The sequence below is a fragment of the Cheilinus undulatus genome, linkage group 2, assembly GCF_018320785.1.
Source record: "Cheilinus undulatus linkage group 2, ASM1832078v1, whole genome shotgun sequence".
Lineage (NCBI taxonomy): Eukaryota > Metazoa > Chordata > Actinopteri > Labriformes > Labridae > Cheilinus > Cheilinus undulatus.
Genome location: NC_054866.1, coordinates 22,089,437 through 22,107,466, shown reverse-complemented (window position 1 = coordinate 22,107,466; position 18,030 = coordinate 22,089,437). Strand labels below are relative to the sequence as shown.

Sequence of the window (18,030 nt, the reverse complement as noted above, 5' to 3'; positions counted from 1 at the left end):
CTTTTCTTTTGTTTTGGATTTTTTCAAAACTCATCTGTTTTGCTGTTGGGATGGTTTTTTTTTTCAACTGGGCAAAGTCAGCCTTTAAAGATTGATAATGCAAAATAGGAATTAGTTTGCTCAAGTGAAAAGGAAAAATAACTTCCGTAATGGGGTCTAACCAACTGAACTGACTTTGAAGGAAATGTGAGGGACTTTTGGTGAGTTTCTTCTGAAGATTGTTATCCCACCCCACCCACTCCACCGTCTCCACTTCCCCTTATTGTTAACTGAAATGTGTTGTGACACACAGTGAAGAAACTTGATGTAAAGCTGTCTATATAAATGTACAACAAATCCCTAAGAGCATATAGGCAAAACATAAAATACAAACATGGATTTGATTTCCTCTCAGACTTTATTGTGGTACTAGCTGGAGGATGGAGAGCATAATGTTAGTGTGACTGTTTTATATGAAGTCAGACTTTTGAAAACACTGTCTCAAATTAGGTTACAGTCAGCCAACAAACAAATAAAGAGGCGGTCTTCTGACAAACAGCAACAATGCACTCCCTTGCAGTCATATCACCAATCCTCTATGTACAACTTCAAACCAAAAAAGAGAAGTTATAAAAAACTCCATTCCCCTACAGTGTGTGCCCATAAAGACACATTTTTTTTTTAAACCAGGTTGTAAAAATGTTGATTTCTACTGTAACATGGGCATTTTAATATGGGTTGTACATATGACGTCCAGTGCTTCTGCAGACTACCTAAATGAACTGTTAAAATTTACAGCCACTTGTTAAAGAAGTGTTGCTCTTGTAGTCTGCAAGATGTGAATCTGCTGCGTGAGCTTCACTTAAACAGATTATCTACTTCTGCACGGACTTTGGACACAAACAAAATCAACTCTGTATTGGACTCTGCAACGAAGCCTTTAAAGTGGATATAAAATATTCAAATTTTGGATGATAGCAGAAGCAGTCATGTTTAATGGATAACTAACTTTAAAGGCAGGACAGACAAAGTATGAGGAAATTGATAGAAATGCAAAAGTAACAGACAAAGCTTTATACAGGCCACAGGAATGATTAAACAAAGTCTTTTATTAAAGTCTTGTTATTTGTCAGGCTGGAGACTGTTAATGGAAGCTTTATTTTCATTTAATCTTTTAAGACTTTTATCACATTCATTCAGTTTAATCAATAACTGAGGTTTCAACATCCTCCTGTCTTTGGCTTACATCAACACTGCTCATGTTAAAATGCATTTCTTAAATATCAAATGAAAGCTAATCACATGTACATCCCTGGGATGTTATGATGATAGAAAGTAGCATTTCCCTTTACATGCATTTTGAAATGGCAAATGTGTGGTTTTAAAGCTCATGTGAGGAGTTATTAGGTGGTTGAATAAAAAAATTGGCTAAAATTATCCTGATGCCTTTTAATGAGCTTCAAAAGCAAACAAAACCATCAGCAACAAGATGGAGGATTAATTCTGCAATATTTAAAGCTTTAACTGCTATTGCGTAGGTGTTAGACTGTGTCAAAGCATGCTGTTGGTAACAGTTCGCAATTGGTCATACTAATGATTTTACATTTTTTATCAGAAAACACAACAAAAATCTACATGACTAAGGAGACAATTCATCCACGTGGGGTAATACTATCAATGCAATCCAAGCTTTAAATTTAAGACTCTTGATTTTCAGTCACCTGTAACAAATGGGTTCGCAGTTGGAATCAATACTGTGTCACACTTTATATTTACCTACAATAGTTTATGCACTTGACTTTTGCAATTAAACGATCTTACCTTGTGTCATCACAAGACTTACTTATTATTCAAAATCCTTTGATGTAATTTCTTTATTGTAAAAAAGTGTTAAAGAAATTAAAAAGTGATATTTTACCTACCTGTACGTCATCTTTTTACAGCTAGTATTTTAGTTGAATTCTTTTTAAAACAGTACAAGTTCTTGGATAAGTTGTTGCACAGATCAAATGATTCTACAAACTTTGACATATAAGTAACTTCCATTTAGAAAAAAGTGATAATTATAGCTCAAGTATTTCAAAGCTGTAAAAAAAATCATTAACAAATCATTGATTTGTGTCAGTCTTTACACTTTAATGTGAGTCACAATTTCATCTTCTGGTTGTCTTTTGTTGGAATTATTGAAATAATTTATTGTTGTTTTTGATAAACTTTCAAAGCCAGTCTCCAAACTCATGTAAAACCATTGCCTGATAAATGATATATGCCTCTGGGATGGTTGCCAATGTCTGCAGTGAAGCTAGCAGTAAGCATTACATTACTATAGGCCTACAGGTAACATATTTTCCATGCAGCCTTTATGTTGCAGCCCTAAACTCTGTCATTTCTTGCTCCATTACATCCCAGAGCACCAAATTATCTATTTGAGTGTATTACATCACTCTTGTTTGTACAGTTGCTCTGTTGCTTGTTTTTTGTAGTTCACTCAAATTAACAGCTTGATCAGGAGAGGTTTGATATGTGTCTTTATGTATGTATGTACTTGAAGTTGTAGTGAGGCTGGTAGCAGGGTGGGATACCTCCCTATGGAGTCTAGACACTGGTAGTGGTGATGGAGGGCGTAGGTTAAGATGAAAAGTGGACTTCTGAGGGGCTTGACCTGGACACCCATGAAATATCTTGGAGGTGGGGATGACGGCATGCAGGATGTCATGGAGGAGCTGGACCAGGACACTATTGAGAAAGCTTGGAGGTGGCTAGGGGGGAGGAGAGTTGTCGAGGTCACACTGAAACAACAGACTGACTGTGGAGCAGAGGAGAACAGATTTTAAAATATGACAGCAGCATGAGATCGGATTGAGAGAGGTCGAGCAGAATGGGACTGGCTCCGACCCTAAGTGAGCAGACGCCTGTACTTGCTGATTATCAGAGCAGGAAAACAGACGACAGGGAGAATGAGTGATTATTAATGAATGAATGGAATTGAAACAGTCTTTCTACTTCAACGGATTGTCAGCTGCACTTTTGTCAAATTATCTGCTTATATGGATCAATAAACCATCATTAAATTACCACTAATGGGAGCTGGTACATCGGAGCCTGGATAAGTAGATATTCAGGCTCTGATGTACCAGAGCTTTAGCTTATTTAGCCTTGTTTTTGCTCAGCACAGTTTTTCCTGTTTACCCCAAAGCCAAGTGATACATGATTAGTCAATACAGCTCTGACTAAAAGAGTGCTTCCCATGCTGACAAAAATCTATGTTTGGAATGTGTGATAAATTCACACTGGATGTCACCTTTTTAATAAAATAGAGAAGTTTCAACTGCTTGACTAAAGCCAAAAGGTCATGTAAATCTATAATAAGAGTTCAGAAAGGTCATTCGACCATGTTAAAGAAATGTGTGGGGTGAGAAAAATCCCCTACTGACAGCTCTATAATCATCATGTTACTATTTTCATCCAATTTTAAGTTCACTGTGTTAATTTATTCTTCAGCAGGTTAGAAGGGGGTTCTGTGGAAAATATGAAACAACCATTTTAAGTTAGAAAAATTATGCATGTCTGCTTCAAGTTTAAGAAACAGGACTTTTCTATAATTAAGATTGATTTTTTACAGTGTAGCACAGTGTTGCAGGCACTCAGTGACCAGAATTGCCCTTGCTTGGATTACCAGAAACTGGCAGTCGTGGTTTTTAAAAGAGAAGTTGATGAGTGATCAGTCATGTGCTTCACACGAGTGTATGTGCTGATTTTACAGGGAGTCAGTCACATATAAACATGCTACAGATGAGGAGCGGTAATTTTCATCTATGTCAAAGGTAAAAACAGCAACCTCGTGGTTCACTCTCAGGATAAAAGAGCCTGGAGGATGTGGTAGGTATTCTTCAAAGGTAAAACGTTAGAGCCCTACTTTATTTATGGTAAATCTTATTTACCCTAAATATTTAAGTTTTGCAGTCTGAGCCAACCAGCAGCTTTTCTGTTCCTCTTGACTGACACTTCCCTTTACTAGTTCTCCTGAGAAAAGGGTGGTAGGTACATTACAGAGCACTTATTCAAATGGAAATACTCTTTGTTGTAAATTGATAAGAACAAGTGTCTGAAATTTTTAAATAAAAGGACTAAATATTAAAAACAACTTCAAGCAATCCAGTAGGGTGTGTGACCATTTAAAAAAAGGGAAGATATGATAAAATGCATGTTAATTTAAGCTACTTTGTCAAGCCGTAGCGCTGTTTGCTACAGCCATCTTGTTTGAAGGAAAATAGGAGACAAAATTTGGATGAGCTAGAGAGGAGTGAGAGGTTTGCAGAATTATTAAAGTTAAACGGCATTTATTAACGCCTTGGCTAGTTTGGTAGTTCAGGAGCTAACAGTCCAAATATGGTTGTCAATGACACAATAAACAGTTAGCACTAACTTGCTAATTGGAAAATGTTAACTACTGGACTTAGTGTTTCAATCAGACCTGTTGCCACAGGTGAATAAAATCAAGCATCTATTCATGCAGTCTTCATTTGCAAACTTTTGTGATACAAAATGGGTTGTTGTGAAGAGCTCGGTCAATTTAAGCATGGTACTGTGATGGATTCCCCCTGTGCGATAAGACGGTTCAGGAAATTTCATCCCTGCTGGATATTCCAACCCAATCTCACAAAAATACTTGAATTTTGTGAGACTGGGTTGGATATTCAACAGTCAACTGTATATGATATTAAAAAGTGGAAGTGTTAAGAACAACAGCAACTCTGTGAAATCACAAAGAGGGGTCAACGACTGCTAAGGCACATGGTGGGTAAAAGTTGCTAATGCTCTGCTGTCATTGCTGAGGAGTTTCAAACTTCCACTGGCATTAATGTCAGCACAGAAACTGTGTGGCAGGAGCTCCATGGTATAAATTTCTATGACCAAGCCACGTGTGCAACCCTCATGTTACTAAGGCCAATGCCAACCATCAGATGGAGTGGTGTAAAGCATACTGACTGTGGAGCAGTAGAAATGTGTTCTGTGGAGTAGAGATGGGCGATACCAATGTTTTTTAATTTGATACGATACCGATACTTTTTGACGTAATTTTAACGATACTGATACCGATACTTTTGAAGAAAGAATAAAATATTGGACTCGCAAACTTTCAAAAGTTACACATTTCAGGCAGTTAAAAAGGCGAATGCAGGTCATTCAGAAATTCATTTAGGGGAAATTTCAATTAAATTAAAATGTTTAAGCAGGTAATAAATAAATAAATAAATAAATAAACTGTAATCATAGCACAAACTTGTATATAGAATTAAAATATCCACAACATAACCAATTTCTTTTCTTTTTTTAAAAATTCAGATAGAAGGGCTATGTTAGCCATCTATACCCACTAATTTGAAGCAAAAATGTAAGAAATACAAGTCATCAAAGATTTTCATAGAAATGTTTATCTTATGCTTCTACAATTTGATGTTTATACATTTTATGGTATTGGCGTGTGGTCTCAGTATGTCTTTATGTTTTCTTACAGTTTTGAAATTTACTTAGGGACCAGACTGAGTGAGAAAGACAGCCAAGCTCACATCACAGACTATAAAATGACTTCATGCGAGCGAGTGGAGTTGCAGAAATCTGTTAATGACTGGTCCTCAAAGTTACATGGTACGGCAGGATCGACATGTCCGATTGGTCCTTAAAGCCATGTGACACGGGTGAGCAGGTAAGGCATGTTTGATTGGTCTCCAAATTCACGTGAGACGGGCTGGCAGTAAAGTCAAAACAGTCTGGAAGAGAGAGAGGCAGGGAGGCACTCGGCGGAGAAGCGGTGGTGAGACGTATTTTGTAGTACTCATTTGGTATCGATACTTTGCTAAAGGGATCGATACCAAAAGAGTACTTGGCAAATATCGATATATCGATACTTTAGTATCGATACTCCCACCACTACTGTGGAGTGACCAATCAATCCTCTCTTTTTGGCAGTCAGAAGGGCGAGTCTTGGTTTGGCAGACTCAGGAGACATTGCCTGCCTTTGGGTTAGGCCCCTTATCTCCAGTGAAGGGAAATCTATTGCTTCAGTATACCAAGACATTTTGGACAATGCTTTGGGGAAAGTCCTTCTCCAAAGCATTTAACATGACTACATAAGCCAATGTAGCTAAGTTAGCTTTGGCAATATGAGCTTTGTCAACATGAGCTTTAACAAACATGGCTAAAGCTAAGGTGGCTATGTAGCTATTGTATCTAAGTAGCTTACATAGCTGCTGTGTGAGCTTAGCTTTAGCTATGTTAATAATATACAACATTGGCTATGTAGCTCCGTTATCTGTAGCTAGGTTAGCTTTGGCAACATGAGCACATGGTGTTTAGCGAACATAGCTAAAGCTTATATACTATGTAGATAATGTATCTATGTAGTTTACATAGCTGCTTTGTGAGCTTAGCTTGAGTTACGTTAACTACGTGGCTACATTGACCATGTCTACATTTTTTTTTCCGCCAAGTTATCTTTGGCAATGTGAGCTTCAGCAAATGTAGTCACAGCTAACAGCTTCGTAGATAATGTAGCTGCTTTGTCAGGCAGGCTTTTGCCACATTAGCTACGCACTTTCATATTCTACAAAGCGTACGTGGCTAACAGGGCTATGTAAGCTACGTTTGCCGCTTTAGAATATTTTCATGGAGGACAAAATACACAGTGTATCAGAAGAATGGTCTGCAGTAAGATTGTCTCGTTTATTTCTGCTAAATTTTGACATTTTAAAATGGGGCTCTATGGGGATTGACTCACTGCAGGAGACAACCTCTAGTGGACACTTGAGGAAATGAAGTTTTGATGTTGGCATCATTCCTCCGCCTCTGAGAGAATTTCTTCTTTGTTTAATTGAAAAAGTCTCTTGGAGCTACTGCTGTTGTGCAGACCTACTATCTTTCATTCTGTGTAATGAACCAGGCATAAATGCCATTTATGTATTATTCAAGTATTATATTAGAACTTATAAGGAATCAACTTACATGGGGACTGCATCATGCAGAACTTGTGGAACCATCAGCACCGCCACAAAGGTGCTGATTCACCTCTGACATGTGGCTGCAGGATACTTTGACCATCCTCTAATGAGTTCATCAATCCCACCTGAGGGTCACCTGAGCACAGCCTTCAGTAGAGCTGGAGACACCGGAAAGTTAAGTTGATCAGAACAGCTACTTTGTGTGAATTGGTGTCCCTGGCAAAATTAAGAGCAGAGTAGCCTATGTGCATTTCTTATTCTAGATGACAAGTCTTTTTTGTCCTGAATCCTCAGACTTTCTGATTTTTTTCAGGTTTAAATGAAAATGTTTTCTGTGTGGTCTCACTATGCTGGACTCCACCACATGCAGAGAGGCAGGAAAAGAGATGTGAGTGAATGCACAATTACACACTAAAACAGCGGCCATCTATAAACGCTGACTCCCTCGGTTAAACCGGATCAAATGACACGGTTTTGAAATATAGAGTGGTTATTTTGACATAGTGTAATCCTTTAGCTACACTAAGGCGTTTCCTTTTGTCGTGTGAGTTGTAGCTTAGTGATAGGGCTGTTGTTTTAAACACCGCCTACTGATGAGGAATCGAAACCATACGTTCAATAAAATTGCCAACAGTAACTTTCCATTTTTCATCCTGAGCTCTGAGCACACATCCTGCTGAAAGACTTCCTGCGTTTTTTATTCCTTAACAATGGCTTTTAATCAGCAGACGCCTTTTTACAACCCTGTAAGTGACTTAAACTTTTTAAAAAAACTTTTGTTTTCCCTACAGACGTCGTAGAGAGTTGGCTGGAATTATGTAAATCGCGTACCGTTACTTCGGTTTTTCTAAGAGCAGCTAAATTAGGTCTGCAATTTCGTTCATTTAAGGTTAAACCTTAGACCGGGAAACTTAATGTCTAGCAAAGCGTGACTTTGTTGGATTATTTTGTTTTTAAAAACAAAATACTACTCTTAAATTCAGCTCACTTGAAATACACCTAAAAGATTTCACGACTCTTTTAAGCTTAATATTCTGCGTTAATTCTCGTTCTTGGGCATACTGTAGGTTTTTTCTTCGTCAGTAAGTAAAAGTTCAAAGACTATGAAAAAGTTTCGTTGCTTCCTGGATCTGATTCCCCCTCGGTGTCATGTCCTGAAGAGCAGTCATACAAGAGGGTCTTGGTGGGTCAAATAACACAAGTCCCTCCCATTTAACTGTTTCTACCACTTCTCTCATCTGCATAGAAAAATTGGACTAGAAAAAAAAACAATAAATAGTGAGATCGTGATTTGTGGGAGAAGAATTGCTACAACTGCAGTGCGCATGTTGATTTTTACAGAATACATCTCGTCTAGAGATATGTTTGACTATTTAGTTGTAACGAGCGGATTCATGCAAGTCAAAAGTAATGGGGCAAGTTCTGCCTGTTCAAATATCATGTACCCTATGTAGCTTTCTGAACTGAAAAGTTCAAAATACTACTAAGCAAAACTGTGAAGGCTCTTATATGCTCTTTGCTTGACGTCAGGTATTAAAAATGTTTTTCATCACTGTTTTATTTATAGGCTAAAGATAGAACAACTAAATCAAGATTCTTGTATAATGGAGAAATAAAAATGAAATTTCTAAAGTTTTTTCCCTCTCCTGAAAGTTTTACTGTTGTACAGTGATTGTGTACAGTCTCTCCTTTTCTTTTTTCTGAGTTCATGCAGATGTCAGTCATTGGTATTGACTGGTTTATTTGTTAAGAAATAAGAAGAAGTATTCATTTTTTAAATGCAAAATGTAATACATGATAAATTCATACATTTAAAAAACAAACGGGTCATATTTGTTGGAGAATTGTTCGCAAAGAGGCGGTAGTTAATGTCTCTTTGTTAGACTTGTGCTTTCAGTAGTATCACTTATGTATTCGAGGATACATTTTCTGGTTTTAAAGTTGGATTAAAATTGATCAATTTCTATTCTTTAAGAAACAAGTAAAAGCCTACCATTTGCATTTGAGTTCTTGTTCTATTTTTATAGATAATCCCATTTACTGGCTCGATCCACGGTGGTCTACAGGAGGGGAAATCCATCAACATTAGTGGACGAGTCCTGCCGGGAGCTGACAGGTGAGACTGAAAACAAAACCTGAGCAGGAGAGGTAATAGAGAGCTGGTGGACAGCCTCAGGATGGCACAGCTAAGGATTGACAAAAAAATCAGGGAAAGCATATACATGCTGATGTACTGTACGTGTCCATGCTGATTTGTCTAATTTTTTGAGGGTGGGATGACAAAATTTTGTCCCAAATTTTGCCCTAAGTTATATGCAACTTCCTCACAAACAGCTTCAGGTATGGAATATTTCTAGTGATTTTGACAATAAAAACGTCAAATTGATTTGAAAAGTGTGGTACTTGTAAGCACTGCTAGCACCACCACTAGCTGTCAGTGGTGCTTGCAGATTGATGTCCACATGCCTGTCCTGAATGTCACTGCACATTGGTCCAGTTAAGGATTTTTTTTTTTCCAGTTAACCTGCTCTGCTCCCAATGAGGTGCCATCCACTCACTGTGCTGATTTATATCCAGTCAGCAGAGCTGAGAGAGAAGGCCCATTGACCAGTTCTACAGCCCCAACAAGTGGGGGGCGGCTGTGTTCCAGCTTAGACACATTAAACTAGCATTGCAATCCTTTATTAATTAAAGTCCAGCTAGAAAGGATAACAAATCATACACATTCCTAGAATGGGCTTAAACAAAAGATAAAGAATGATGTTGGAAATAGTTCAGTTGGGTCTTTAGCAAGTCTAAAGACATTAACTGGCTGTAAACGTATTTATTTCTGTGTCAAGTGTGACATTCACCACTGGAATCTGTAGGGATTGATTCACTGCAGGTGACAGCATCTAGTGTACACTAGAGGAACTGCAGTTATCGGACCTTTTCCACTAGCCTCCTTTACCTCAGCTTATTAAAAGTACTGTAAAGGGAATGATAGAATTTCACTGTTGACATCAGTGGGTTAAAAACAGGGCTTTTGTGTGATCCATTTTTCGAAATACAGATTAATCTGAATTTCAGGAGTAGATTGTGATGATGTAATTTTTAAATCATGTTTAAAATTCTAATAATTTGCATTGGAATTCAAAAAGAATGTCCAGATTGAACCTATGAAGCAATTCTTAACTGTGTCTTGACTTGATCAACCAAATGAACACAAAAAGATGTTCTTTATAAAGTTGATTTTAGATTAATGTTTCCTATGACTACTGCACCTCTGTCTGAAACTAGGAATGCATGATGTTATCGGTGTGAGATAGGTTTTGGAAGATATTAAATCAAAAAGTTAAACATCAACATTTGGAAGGTATTAACATTTCTGCCGAAATATCGGATGTTCATATCGGCACTATAAATCATATATCTGTATTAGATACCAGCTAAATATACAAATTTACCATGAAGTTTAGGTGGCTGCCACACGTTGAAGGGACCCACTGTGAGCTCTGAACATTTTGTATAAAACCAAAAATGTAAACAAACTACTAGACTGCTTCCCAACTCTTCTCTCAGCTGCACATGACCCAGCCTGTTTTTGCACTGGAGACACAAAGGGGCAGATTCACTAAAATGTTTTGCTCTGTGCTAATAGCTGATAGCAAACAAATCCACTAAAGAAGAGAAACAGCACCAAATTTAATACCTGGTTTCATATAGTATTCAATTGCACCACTTTTACTGTCTGGTGCAGTTAGTGCTGGCCGTTGAGGATTAGGTGCTATTTGTAATGTAGACTTCCCCTTTGCATGTGCTCTGTGGATAAGACGCAATCTTTTATTAGCTGAACTATGGAGCAATGACCTTGCTTTGGATAGAAAGGAAAATAAAAAAGTTAAAGGGGATGGTTTAAAGGGAAATGGCTGATATTTTGTGATGCAGATTAGATTACTCCTGACTTGTCCACTGAACTGTCTGCTAGGTTTTTAAATGAGGCAAAAGAACAGAACAAGAACAAATACATTACCTTATGATGAGAGAAGGAAGATGCAACTGTGAGTAGTATCCAGCTGCTGCTCCGTTACAATTCCCCTAACATGACAATACGTGTTAGATGCAATTAAAAACGGTCAGTTATTTTCAGACTGCAATCTCCTTGCAATTAATGTGTCAACACTGACAATGTGTGGAAATGTGGATTTTTTTTAAACAAGAATTTTCTCAAAGGAAGTAAAGAAGCAACTGATGCCTTGTGTTTCCTGCAGATTTCATGTGAACTTACAGTGTGGCTCAAGACCCAATGCAGACATTGCTCTGCATTTTAACCCTCGCTATGACAGCCGCCCGGGTTACGTGGTCACAAACTCCTTCCAGTACGGCAGGTGGGGTTCTGAGGAGAGGAAGCACAACTGCCCAATCCCAGCTGGCTCCTCCTTCAGCCTTCTCATCACAGTCAGTCGTGACGCCTACCAGGTCTGTGGAAAACAACCTGAATATAATCTAAAAAAGAACGGCAGGGTGTTTTTTATGAGAGCAAAGGTGGCTCCTTTGAGCCATGATTTGCTTTCCCTTAATTTGTCAGTTAAAGCAATGTAAAATACAGTAACATGTCTAAAGTGTGCCTACTGAACCTGTCTATTGCAATGAGCCAAGGTTTCCACCAGTCAAAAAAATTGGAGTAGTTATTTTTTAAAATCGGTGTTTTCTCTCCAGTCCCATTTCTTTCAGGGTTATTCTTTTCAAGGAAAATGCCAAGTTCATGAAGTCCATATTTTGAATTGACATTAAAAGATTTAAACTATCTAAATTAGAAAAGCATTTATTTGCATGCAAAATGACCCTTCTCATACTCAGAAATAGGATACTAATAAACTTTCCTCATTTTCTTTCTCCAGGTGAGTGTTAACGGCTGTCACTTCATGGAGTACAGACATCGTGTCCCGTTTCAGCAGGTGGACACAGTTGCAGTCGGTGGTAAAGTAGAAATCTCCTCCATCGCCTTCCAGAGCTCCATGGTGAGAGAACTACTGAGTAAACAAATAATAACAAGTCTGTATTTCATGTCCTTGCTAACATTAGTTTTCCTAATTGTAGTTCCCTGGACAGCCAGCGTTTCCTGCTCAGCCTGCGTTTCCATCACATGGAGCATTCCCCTCCTGTCCCTCATTTCCACCTCAGCCTGGGTTCCCATCACAGCCTGGGTTCCCATCACAGCCTGGGTTCCCATCACAGCCTGGGTTTCCACCACAACCTGGATTCCCTTCCCAACCTGGATTTCCTCCTGCAATGCTGGTAGGTATCATGTGGGTTAGAGTTACACTCCCGGAGACTTTACACAGACATAGTATGGGTGCACATACTACAGGAAAAACAAATTTAGCTAATTTTTGATGCATTTTCTGCCTCTGCCAAGCGCAGGGACGTAAATGGATTAAATAAAGGACACTTAAAAAGACAATTTATGCATGCATACAGGTGTTTTGGGGTTTCAAGGTCTGCAGAAATGGAAACAAGTGGTCTAGAAAGCAGTGGGAATAAATTTAAAAACACAACCTTGATACATTTTTTTTCCTTCACATAAAATTTTGACAGAATTTGTCTAAACTTGGCAAACTAAGATCTTGCTGGGCTGGAGAAAGCAGGTGTCACTGATTGAAAACCGATAAAGGAGAAATTCAGAAGTAGTAATCTGAATTTCTAACTTACCACCCTGAAAAGGAAGGAAGGAAGGATGTCTTATGAGATATGTGTTACTCTGTTGCTTTTGCTGGTATGTTAAAGCATGCTGTCAACCTGGTTCTTAAAAAGGAGCTGTATAGATAAACTACTTAGGAATTGTTTGGTTCTATAATTTTTACAAGGTTGTTTTTAATGTCACTCTAAGGTACATGTGGTTTTTTAGATACCATTTTTGTCTGATCAGTATTTGCCATTGCAGTTGTATTTATTTGCTATAGCCACCTGGTTAGAAAGCTCTGTGTTGTCTGTAGTGCTTTAAACACGTTTTTTCTTGTATGATTTGCTCAAAAGTATGCATGGACAGGTTGAATACCAGAGGCCCTAGAATTGCTCCCTTGGCGATTCCATGTGTCAGGCTGTGTAGCTTCTGGTCATGGAGACACAAAATCAATTTAAACTAAAATGGCAGGTTTACTCCTTAAAAAAGTACCCAAATAGTACCCACTTCAGAAGGAAAGAGCCCCACAGCAGTTCTTATGTTTGTTTCAGGTTAGTAGATGCTGAGTGTTACTTTCTGAATGAACATGGCAGTATTATGCTCATGTTAATGATTTGTTTCTTTTCAGTCTGTTCCTTACAGTAATCTCATCAGTGGTGGACTTCAGTCAGGCAGGACCATCACCATCCAGGGGACCGTTCACCCCAGTGCTACAAGGTCTGACTGCAGTATCAGTGCTGTTTGATTTACACTGGAAAAATGAAATACAAACCTTTACTGATACTCAGAATTTAACCTCAGGCCAAGGATATCTAAGCATATGTGCAGCTTTTTCAGATAGCTAATGATTTCTCAATTTTTGTGTTATCATTTACACAAATTAATTCAAGTGAGGAGCTAGAATTTGAACACTGTTCATTGAAGTTTTTAGGGTTGATAATATTGTTGATAATTTCAGATATAATCTGTTATTTTAATGAGCAATGGTGTCAAATGGCACTGAAAATCCCTAGTTCTTTCTTTGTAACTAAATCTGTCATGAGAGTAAGAGCAATCACTGCCTAGATTGTTTAATTTTGAGTCTACAACTCACTTGGAAGTCGTGCCGACTTTCAGTCTGATCAAGCATTGTTTGTCCTGCAGTGTTAAGGGGGACATGGCGGCCGACAATGTAAACCACAGTTCTTTTTCAGTTTTCAGTTGGTTTGTTTGATGAAGTAAAAGTCTAGAAACTGAATGCAGCTCTCAAAATCAGGAAACATTCTCTGTTTTAGCAATAAAATGCCATTAAACCTGCTGTCAAACTCTTAAATGATCCAGAAAAGTCAAATACAGATCATACATTGAATTCTCTCCATCTCTGTGTGTAACTGAGTTGTTGGTAACTTGTAGGGCTGCTTTTTTAAAATACTAATAATGTTACTCCAAAAAGACTTAAATCTGAAAAAGTATTTTTCTCTTTCCTGTGATTCATCATTTTAGGTTTCATGTGAATCTGAGCCATCCGTCTGGCATCGCTCTGCACTATAATCCCCGTTTTAATGAGAACTCTGTGGTCAGAAACCACAAGCAGGGAAATCAGTGGGGCTCCGAGGAGAGAGGAGGAGGCATGCCCTTCCACCGAGGACAACCTTTTACGGTAACACTTAAACTGTTTAACAGAATGCAAACAGTCAACAAGGGCAGGTGTTGTCTTCTAACCTCTTAACTCTGTTATATTTGATGCACGATTTATAAACAGAGCAAACATTAAAATAAACCAACACCTCTGTCCTTACAGTATACAACAATCAGTGTCAAGTAAAAATACACAGAGCTGCCAAAAAAAAAGTTTCTCTTTATCCTACATTTCCAGTCTGAATAATGTTAAGTTGCAACTAAGGATGAAAATACTTAAAGTGTGAACTTGGCAGACATTTTTTTTTTTTTACAGATTTATAGATTTTTAAAAATATTTTGTAAGATCTTTAAGCCACTGAAAACATTCATAAGTGCTAAGTCAATGTAGGGTTACGATAATAAAGCATTTAGAGGAAGAATTTGGTTTCATAGTAAAAAAAGGAAAAGGATTACAGGTAGTAATTGGCATGATATCAGTACTGTTAGATTTTAGCTTAAAAAGTTAACTGGCATTAGCAGATCTGAATTTCTTTGACAAGATTTGCAACCAACATATCTGTAAATATCTGCCATGTGTCTTAATCTTTAAACTGTTTTAAAGACTGAAGTTTAAGCTCTGAACTACACTTACATACATTAGTAACAATATTTGTGTAGGCTAAAATGAATTTGTGTATATCAACATATTGGATATCAGCAAAAATCCACAAGCTTGCAGTCCTGAAAAGGATGTTGTGAATATTATGCTGCACATAAAAAGTTTTAAGTGTATATGGATAAAGATATTCATGTTGTCAAATCTAAAGTATATGGGGCAGAATGAATTGATACATTTATGAGTAGGATGAAATGCTTCCAATTTTTCTAAATTTTAATCATAATACTATATATATATATATATATATATATATATATATATATATATATATATATATATATATAAAATACAAACAAAATTCTTAATCTAGAACAGGGGTCATCAACTACATTTGTACAAGGTCCAGATTTTGTATCGGCAGGCACTTTGGGGGTCAGACTTTCAAATTAACCTAAATGAAATAATAGTTTGGTCTTAATTTGTATTTTTGTTCAAAATGTAGTTAATCTTTAAGTATTAAAAGCGAGGTCAGTCCCTTCTGCCTATGGGCAATCCAAATATTTTAACTACATAATTCTACATATCTCTTGGGCTGCCATCACGAGGTTTAATATGCTGCATCCTAATTGATGAAAAACAAATTGAGGAAAGAAGTAATTTGTTTTGATTCTTGAAGAGCATGAAGTGAAGAGTTGAAACAGAAAACAGCAGATTTAATCAGGACTGGAAGGATAAGGGCATGTTGATCATGTATCATATTTGAGCTGACAGGTGGATTTTTGTAAAAATTGATCAAACATTATGTCGTCCTGATAAAACTGTTGCAATCCTGATTGTTTCAGGGTTGGTTTGGTAGCTGTAAATATGTGAAGACAAATTTACCCTAAAAACCACATCTTTTTCCTCCTAATATTTTCTGGATTTAATCATCTTTGGGGGCTGTATGTGGCACTTTTAGGGGCCTGATCTAGAGGGTACTACAAGAATAAAAGTCCCCCCCCTTCCTGCTAGTAAAATGATGGTCCATTTAAAGATTGATAATGTGCCATGCAAAACTCAGTTTATTTAAGTTTTCACTTTAATAAATTATAAATACCAGAAAATTAGAAACATATAGCAGATGTACAGAAAATAACAGTAAAATAATAATTTAAAAAAAACTTAATATGTTAAAATAATGATTTAGAAAGCAGATGGTAGAAGAATAATCATAAAACTCAACTTTTTTTTTTTTTTTATAAAGATTTATCTAAAATATTTCACCAGGAGCTGGTGTTTTAACTCTGTTATTCAAAATGTAGAGTTTTAAATAATAGGCATCTCCAAGTAATTTGACCATCTTTATCTAAAAACTTAGTCTTGGTAAAATATGGCCTCTTCTGTCAAAATGTGGCTTTTTGTTTTAACAGCTTTACACTGATTTTTACACTTTATTATTTTTTTTATCCATTGGGTCCCTATTGCTTTTGAACCCCCTAGTGGTAAAAAAAGAAAGTACTCTGTACATTTCCATGCAGTCAGAAAATGTCCATTTGTTGTGTTAGACTAAAACCTTTTTTTTTCTTTTTAACTGCATGTGAATAAGGTAGTCTGACTGCAGTAGTTCAGTTTCACAAAATTGCACTAACACACCTAGATAATGTAGTTTTGGCTTGAATCACTCTTGCATGAATGTACCTTAGTCAGACCAGAATAGACTAGATGTTCTTAGCATGCTCCACAGTTCCCACAGTAGGCTTTGACCCAAATATCAAACAGCATAAATGCCAAACATAGTAGAAGTTGTGGTGTCGTCTGCCTGCTAACATGCAATGCACCTGCACCAGAAGTAAAAGAAAGAATGCATTAACTGTGAATATTTTCTCCATTTGATGTAAATCCAATCTGCTGCTTTCTAACTCTAAGGAGGTCCACTAGTAGCAGCTAAAGTACATTTTTCAGTTTTAGGCAGTCGAGTCGAACATGAACATGAACTGTCCAACCGTGCTTGTCTACGGGGACAAGGACAGCAGTCCAGTCAAATATCCTAATCGAGTGATAACCAAAGCTTAACTTCCCTCAATGTTAAATGTACTGAATGTACTAAATGTAATATATATTTTTTTTCATGTTACAGTTTACTATCTGCTGTGAGAGTCACTCCTTCAGAATTGTGGTCAACGGGATGCAGGCTCACACCTTCAAGCACCGTTTCACTCATCTCAAGCACATCACCAACCTGGAGATCGGGGGAGACATCACTCTGACTTCTGTGGTGGTTTAGATCACCTGTACTTGATCCTCTCATCAGATCAGTTGCACTGCAATTATCAATATTTCATACTCACCAATTACTTCTGTAACTGCTAGATTTTATATTCATATAATCTTTTATCTTTTGTAGATCATTATTTCACTTCTGCAGCCAGAAACATTTTCTTAGAAGATAATGGCTAATCAAGCTCATTAAGTTGGTCATTTCAATCCAGTTTGGTTGATGTTTGACTGTCAGAAATATTCAAACCAAGGATTAAGATTTAAACTATTGCATTCCTCCTGATTCTCACTGAATATCTGAATGCAGCTAATAAAGAAATCAATTTTTGAATGTGGATTTGACAGCATTTGCACTGACATTTGAAATGTTTCAGTATGTTGAGCCTCTTAAATGTAATCACTGCGTTGTATAACTGTATAAAGGAAATATTGCATGTCAACGGATGTGTGAGTAGTTATTTGAAACTATCTATAAAAAGCACTACAAAAAATGGAGTTTAAAAAAGCTTTAAATGTGATTTGTAGGCGAAAAGATAGAAATACATTTGATAAATCTCACTATAAATCACCTTGGATGTTCTGAATTTATTGCAGACTAAATTCCCTTTTCTACAACACACCACCAGCTACGTATTGACAGAGGACAAATAAAATGCTTGCAAAGGATTTGAGAAAATAGGACTTTGCAAATAAAAGTACATAAATCAGCTTGATCAGGGACAATTAGACTATTTTGTGCAAATCTTATTTGCATTTCTTTTGTTTTGAAACCCATTGTTTTGGCATCTACAATATCCCAATTCTTTTAAATGTCAGCACAGCTGCCTACATACAACAAGATTAAATTTGGAATGAGTGACTATTCTAGTAATAACCTTTTTTTTTTTAAATACATACACTGCTTTCCACATTATTAA

General features: G+C 37.0%; 1 protein-coding gene across 2 annotated transcripts; it reads left to right on the top strand.

Annotated features, from left to right (window-relative positions):
- The first annotated feature begins 7,118 nt into the window (after positions 1–7,118).
- On the top strand, positions 7,119–17,553 carry LOC121524269 (galectin-9-like). Of its 2 annotated transcripts, none has more exons than XM_041809582.1 (8): positions 7,119–7,365; positions 9,005–9,093; positions 11,228–11,435; positions 11,858–11,977; positions 12,057–12,254; positions 13,268–13,356; positions 14,122–14,278; positions 16,974–17,553. In XM_041809582.1, the coding sequence occupies exons 1-8, from the start codon at positions 7,297–7,299 to the stop codon at positions 17,118–17,120; spliced, it is 1,077 nt and encodes a 358-aa protein (XP_041665516.1). In that variant the 5' UTR covers positions 7,119–7,296; the 3' UTR covers positions 17,121–17,553. The 2 variants fall into 2 exon arrangements, with proteins under 2 accessions (XP_041665516.1, XP_041665524.1); XM_041809590.1 differs by lacking the exon at positions 7,119–7,365 and adding an exon at positions 7,573–7,723.
- The last annotated feature ends 477 nt before the right edge of the window (positions 17,554–18,030 follow it).

Coding starts and splice junctions, on each gene's coding strand:
- LOC121524269 (XM_041809582.1), top strand. CDS start 7,297: ATGAAAATGTTTTCTGTGTGGTCTCACTATGCTGGACTCCACCACATG. Junction 9,094..11,227: donor GTCCTGCCGGGAGCTGACAG/GTGAGACTGAAA, acceptor TGTTTCCTGCAG/ATTTCATGTGAACTTACAGT. Junction 11,436..11,857: donor TCAGTCGTGACGCCTACCAG/GTCTGTGGAAAA, acceptor TTCTTTCTCCAG/GTGAGTGTTAACGGCTGTCA.